The 7218-nt window shown below is 39.9% G+C and overlaps 1 protein-coding gene across 2 annotated transcripts in view; it reads right to left on the reverse strand.

Moving 5' to 3' along the window:
- The window catches only part of LOC137983257 (uncharacterized), a 5435-nt gene extending 534 nt beyond the window's left edge, over positions 1 to 4901 (reverse strand). Inside the window, exons 1-2 of one of the 2 annotated variants that reach the window (XM_068830456.1) lie at positions 4531 to 4901; positions 1 to 1774 (exon numbers count right to left, since the gene is read on the reverse strand). The exon at positions 1 to 1774 is cut by the window's left edge and continues 534 nt beyond it. In XM_068830456.1, coding sequence (XP_068686557.1) covers positions 1 to 1774; positions 4531 to 4630 — 1874 coding nt within the window. In that variant the 5' untranslated portion in view covers positions 4631 to 4901. Of the gene's footprint in view, positions 1800 to 4530 lie in introns of both variants that reach the window. The other variant, XM_068830457.1, reaches the window with a different exon arrangement.
- Between the last annotated feature and the right edge of the window lie 2317 nt (positions 4902 to 7218).

Consider the following 7218-nt stretch of genomic DNA (forward strand, 5'->3'; position numbering starts at 1 on the left):
CCGTTGCGTGCCTTGGTGCAAAATGGACTCGGTGGACAAGATAGGATAAGAGGAACTTCAGGAATGACCCTTGGTGGTTTTCTCTCATTGTTGAGTAGGGCAAGAGTTGAATGATCTGAAAATACTTTGCCGTTTACTTTTTGACTGGCAATGTCTTTGGATGTATGGTAAAGTAGTGAAGATGCAGGAAGTTCTTGTTGGTTAACACCTTTTACTATCTCTTTCGGTTTAAGGTGAGTCGGAGATCTATTTGAAATATTGATTTGTCCAATGCTTCCCCATTCTACAGGGCTTGAAAGACGATCATTTAAAGGCTCAGCGGCTTTCTCTTTCTGGTTGTCACTAAAACGCCCGGGTTTGGTGATGTGGTTACTGTGATCTGGGGAGGTACTCCTTGACTTATCTCTACTGACGTCTGCCATCTCTTTCCCATTATAAGAATCGTCACGAATTCTGTTGTCGTTCTGAATTCTGTTTAGCGGAACACGAAAAGGGTAAAACGGATGATTGTCTCGAGCATGAAAGATCTCATTTTGTTTGACATTGTGCCAAAAACCGTTTCCCTCCGATCTGCTTCTTTTGGAAAAATCTCGCAAAACTCCATTCAGCTCATCATTCGGCAGCAGGTGATGGGGAGTCCACACAGAACTGCCTTGATGTCTCTTTCTTTCCCTCACTGGAAGGTTGTGATATTTCAACCATCCAGCTCTTTCCATCAATCTTGTGGCAAATGGCGCAGAAACGTACCAATCAGGACGGCGCTCTGTAATCACTTCGTTTTTCCCTCCAATACTCTCGCTTCGTTTCAAACAAGGCTCTTGTTCTTCGTTTGAGATACTTTTCTCTGGAGTCCTTTCATTTTCCTGTGATTCCCGAGGCTTTGCCTCCCAGTAAAATTCATAAGGCTCCTGGAATTTCCAGTTTCCCATGGAACTGGGAGAGCCGTTTGGACTCAAATTCTGTTCCTCAATTGTGTTTTGTTTTTCCGCCAAACGAGAATTCTCAGAATCACAAGCACCCTCTTTGGGAACAGAAGGCTGAGTTCTTTCATCGAGACTCAGTGAGAGACATCTTGGGCTGAGAATTTCTGTTTCGCTTTCCCGCCTCTTTTTTGATGGGCTTTGTAAATTCTCCACAGAGCCTACACCGTTCTTGTCGGTCGATGTTTCCTCGCTTTTATCCACCGTTCTTGGCCTTTTGCTTGAAAAATGGTTTCCTGACAAGTTGCAGTGATCTTTGTTCTCCTTTGAATCTTGAGCAAATTCCATTCTTGGAAAAGGATAAAAAGCTGATGGTATCCATTTGGATGAGGTTTCATTGAGATGATAATGATCTCTGTGCTTAGTGTCGTCTTGTGTCCCGAAGACATTTTTACCGCTTTTCTTAGTATCCTCGTCCTCTCTCGTGCTCATATCCCTGTTAAATATCCTTGAGACACTTCTCCTTTCCTGCCCATTTATCAAATCGATAGGTGCCATAGCTTCCATTTGATAACGAGGAACGCAACACTGAACGTCCTTTATGGACATCGGTGGTAAAAACCACAGCTGGGGAGGAATTAATTCTCTATTTCCTGTTGTTTGTTTCGCTTTAAAAGCACTCATGAAGTACGATTCAATTGCCATTTGCTCGCTTTTCGTATCTCTCTGTGTGGGTTTGCCATGTGTAAACCGCATGTTTTCACCAGACAGCTTGTATAAACGTCTTAATGAATCTCCGTATCTGTCATATGAAATAACGTCTTGTAAAGCGAGTAAGTCTTCTCTTTTGGTACCTGACAATGGAAGAGATCATGGTTCCTATTATTTCAAGTGATGAGAAAAGAGGATATCAGATGCAACCACAGAGGGCAACACCAATACAAATACAACAATTGATACTGAATCATTGACCATTAGCCTGGGACGGGGACAAAGAGCAAAATTCGTGATTTATGCTACGAAAAAAATCGATAACAAGGCAGTTCCAAACAGAATCCATTTCGCAATTTATGATTTCTTTCTTCCGGAAACTCAACTTGAGGGACATATCTAACTTCGAAGGGTAAATTGGGGAGAAAGGTTCTCCCTTTACGTTCTGAAGAACAGAATTGAGAAATGAAGTCTTCAAATCACCAGTGGCTCAAAAGAAAGTCAGATCCTTGATCTGCAACAGGTCTTACATATGTTTTAGTCTATTTGACTCTCTAAAGTTCTCGTGTCTTTTTCGTACGTGAGAAATTTAGCGACAAAAAAAACGGGAAGACATCTCGAACTTCTCCAGCAGGTCTGAAAGATTAAAACTCTTTCTTGTCTGTGCCGCATCAAAAAGAAAGTTAAGAAGCAAAACCTGTCTATCTATTGAAGCATTTTGTTTTTGTTGTTCTTGTTATCGGTTATCGTGTTCCTCTAATGAATAACCTTGAATAGCTATTAGCCTTAAAAGCACACCCGCAAACATCACGAGAGTTAAGCATTCAAGCTTTCTCATAAAATCTTGCGTTGTGGAAAGTCACATTTCCGTGGTGATTTCCGTCACTTCTTCGAAAAACCGGGACACGAAACGTTATTTAAAACCATTTTATGGCCGTGCTTCGAGACGGAAAAAATTTGTCTTTTGATTATACAGTACGACACGACGTATAACGGGACAGATTAGCAACAAAAACATCGAGCTAAATTACTGTTTGACTGAGGCGTCCGTCTACCCCAAACTTCTCTCTTGGGCGAAGACCTACTCAAGTAAAAAGGGTTGTGAAAGATGCATTTGTATGGAAATATCGACAAAGCACGAAGTAAATGTAGCCCCCTGTTTTTGTTGCTCGAATCATTTCCAAAACTGTGGAAAGAACAATTGAAACTTAAGCCGATTAGCTCGTGAATCTTGCCCAAAATTATGACATGTTTTGACGCCTTGATCCAGCTTTGAAGACATCTCCTGACAAGATGTTGTTTCGAAAACGCTTGAAATCGAAATTATCTGTGTTGTAGATACAAGTGAGAAATGGAAACAAAGCGATGGTAAGTTATTGTTTGAACCTTTTTACATATAATTGATTTTCCGAGAGGTAACACTAACGATGTCGCTGTTGCAACCAGCTGGGAACTTTAAGAAACTTTCGTGTCCGTGTATTAATTTCGTGACGCCCTAAGTACTTCCCTTCGCAAATTTGGCCTTTCTGACCTCCAATAAAGTAAAGTCTTGTATGTTACAGATAACACCTTGGAAAACAAGGCCGAGAAGAGGGATTAACGACTACCGCTCGCTATTCATTCTTCGCAAAACACGCGATTGGAAAATTCTCTTGCCATCGAAAATCACCAATTTTCGCGTCTTGAAATGCTGCGTAAGATGCGTGGTAACCTCTAGCCACTCAACTTATTGATATGAAATTGCCTATCGATTTTCAACACTTAAATCAATTGTTTTTAATTGCAGTTCAAAACTTCATCTTCTTTGAAATGGTAATTTCCGCTGAATGTTCAATACCGTATGCAATGAATTCCGGTTTATATCTTAGCAGCAGCGAAAACGGGAATTACTTACACCATGGTAAATTACAATTCTGAAGAAAAACAAAACCTTCATGGCTTCCGCTTCGCTCTTTTTTGCTCCGTCAGTCAAGTTTTTTGGAGACGCGTGTTATATCCGAAAGCAAACAAGACCAGTCCCAAGATGTCAATGGCAATTTCCATTAGCTTTTTCGTGTAACTAACTTTATTCCACATTTGAATATGAATGCCCCTTGAATAAAACTATTAGGTTTCGTTTGTCAATTAACCTTGCGGAAGGTTTTCTAATTTTCACTTTTGTTCGTCTTGTTTAGAAAGACTTGTAGTCTGTCAGGACCAACATCACTGTATTGAAGCGATCCATAAACTTCCACCCCAACTTCTTTCATGCTCTCAAACTCATTTCAAAACAGAAATTTTCGTGATGCGAAAACAGTTGCCTCTCAGAAAAAAATTGTAATGCGCCCTAGGGAGGCTGTACTGTTGTGTTTTTTGGCAAGCGCTTGCCTTTTGTTTCTGCCACCTAACAAAAAAATCCCTTGTTAAGGAGGACCTGTTTAACACTCGGTGCCCGCTTTCTTTAAGATTTCCTTGCCCGCTTCTCATTCAAGTTGTTAAAATTCAAGAAACACGTTTAAGACTTCGAATCATTCTGCGCGATTCAAGTCGAAATTCGCTTCTCTATGTACATATTAAAATTCGTCAAGGACGAAGTATAGAAGATGCACTATTGTTCCTGTTTAATTCATCGTGACCTCCATGCCCCCATGCTAAAAGAAACTAAAAAACTCAGCATGAATTTTTTCGAAAATATTTCGTGAGAAAAATGCACAGTGACAGACAGCGTTTTGAGGATTCATTCTAATAACCAGGAAAATACAGAGCTCTCTCTCTCGTAAAATTCGGAATCAGGAGGTTCAGAAACAATTCACAATTGTATTTTATCGTTGTACGTATGCAAAGGGCTTGAACAATCGATCAACGAAATAACCATATTTGAAAATTAAACCTTCATACAAAATAAACTCGTTTCACTTACCGAAATTATCAGCGCCTCTTTCTCCCTCGCCTTGATCTTCGCGACGCTTTGTAGTCTTGACGAGGAAGGATCTAGGCATACTGCTTTCAGAAAATGGCATGAAAAATCGACAAGGACGAAACCTCGACTGTTTCCGACACGAGAACGAAAAAGCTAACAAAATGTCAGCTTGTTAACCAAGCGCTCTGATGACACGTACAATAAAGATCAACTGGTGTGATCCATTGAAGACCGTTATAGGTGCAATGCGAATTTATAGCTCTGAAAGCCTTGGCTAGCGGTCTTTGGATCATGTGATATGGATTACCGCCAATTACCGCGATATCATAGTAGCATTTGATTGCGTCTTTGTCCGCTCTCCACGCGAACAATGGCACGAGAAGTCAACAAATACAATATACAATGGATGTCGCTCTGAGATGCCTTTGTATTGCTCTTGTCATTTAATTTGGCAGTTCAATTGAGCACTTGTTACGCGTCGTAAATAGCAGTTTTATTTTGGGCGGGGGGCAAGTGCGCTCATGCGCGCCCTCTGATGTTTTGGGCAATCAACCGTAAATACGCTTCGCGTTTTCGTAATTTGCTTGGTTTTGTTTACTGATTATCGTGTGCTTTTGACGCATTTGACCTATCTGTTCACGTTCTTTTAGTCAAATATTGCTTGAAACATTGAGGGTCAAACAATTTATTCTCTTCGTCATGACAACAAGAGGAGTTTGAAAACCATTTCATATGTATTAATTCCAGAAATATTTCTCTCTACACAGTGACGATTTTCCGTAAGGTCTGTGCGTCACAATCTCGCCCACACATTTGGGAAAACGAATGATATCTTCGTTTAAAAATATATCAAATATAAGACTTGCGTGTATATTTAGTCTCAGCAGTTTTGCTCATTAATAAAACATGGCTTTAAAACTTTGTTATGGTGTTATGGCGCCAACGTACGACAATAACTAAGCATGCTGATAGTTTTACGCAAGCAAGATATTGTAAATCGCTTTTATTTTCGGAAATTAAAAGGCTCGAAACTTATCTCATTCTTGCTCTTACGAAGCTCGATTTAAGTCAGTTTCAAGTGTTTATCGTGCAACATGAAAACTAATTAGCCGGACAAAAAGCTAAGCAGTTTGGATGGTCAGTAACTTGAGAAACTAGGGAGCTAATTAATTATAAACCGTTGTACATCGGTGAAATTACAGAAAGGAAGCCCAAATGGTAGTCTTCCGCTCCGTCCCGCTCTCACTGGTTCAGATATCATCACGGATGACAAATCATTTAAAATTTACAGTATTTTAAACAATTTTGAGTGCTTTCCGCATTATTTAGCGAGTAACACCGAATAACAATTGCAGTTACATTTGTAAGTGAAATGAGTTGGTTGATGGAATTGGGAAGCAAGTTACAATTCGTGAAGGTCTACAAGCATGCTTTCTGTCATCAATACTTAAGTTCAAAACCTGTGATTGGAAATTCCAAGAACAGGTTAGCTTTGATTTCTCATTGATAGTGAAACTTCAGTTTGAAACAAAAATATGTCTTCAAAATGGATGGACACGCGCCTGTTAGTTTCGTAGGTTTTATGAGCGTCTAAATGGAGAAAAAAAACAACGTCTGGTTTATAAAACCACGATACTCAATGGCCTTCATTTTCAATATCCACCAGACTCTAAACGTGTTCCAGGGTACAAAATAACTTTACTGCCACCGTGTAATGAATAGCAGCACTTCGGAGAGCCTTGTTTAGCATAAAGCTGGACTATAACCTTGGAACAGAATAAAGGAAGTCTGTTACTCACGGATATGAATGTTAGCCGAGATCATACTGAGAAAAGCCGTTTACCTCTTGGGAGGCTACAGTACTTTAACAGTGTAATATCTTTGTTTTCACTTTACCCCGTTTTCTACAATAAGTCATTTGTTTTCGAAACCAGTTTACGGCTCAAGAACATTCATAACCGGGTACATGGAAAGGCTGGAATCACCGTCCGCCGGTCGAGGCCGAAGAGAACAGAGGTATAAGCTAGGTTTCGCACGTCGGTCGGGATGAATTTTGTTCAGTGTCTGCCCTCCAGTTTAAGTTATCGTGCGATTATTAAAAAGAAATTCAATAATCTAAAACAACAAGCTTTTCCTGGTTTCAAGAAACGCATCAGGCTGCCAATCATTTGCCGTTGAGGGTGAACGCATAGCCGACTTCTCTTCTTCCTTTATTCTTCATGCAACAAAAAAAAAAAGTTTGTTCTCTAAGGCGCCTTCTTTTTTCTTCTTACTTTGACTTCCTTTTCTTTAATATGAACGTTAAGTCGTTATGCAAACTCAGACCATTTCTAAGCGCTTCCGTTGAAGTCGAAAGGATATTTGGTGACACTGCAAAGATCCTCACGTTTGCTGGTCAATTAATTACATTTGATAAGAATAGCGACCCAATCTCGGCTAGCAGGCACAAATAATATACCGACAACTGAAATTTTCAATAAAATCTATTATTAGATTGCACAAATGGTGTTTTCAATCGGAAGTAGAACCAACCGTTAATTTGAGCTTACCGAGGTTGAGAATGTCAGCTCAAGGGCACTGAGATCAAACAATGAACAGACCAATCACGGTTTAATATCAAGGCGGTGTAGTCGGGTTTTTATGAAAGAAAAAGCCGGTATTTAGTTATATTGAGAAGGCAAAAAAAGG

The sequence above is a fragment of the Montipora foliosa genome, chromosome 13, assembly GCF_036669935.1.
Source record: "Montipora foliosa isolate CH-2021 chromosome 13, ASM3666993v2, whole genome shotgun sequence".
NCBI lineage: Eukaryota > Metazoa > Cnidaria > Anthozoa > Scleractinia > Acroporidae > Montipora > Montipora foliosa.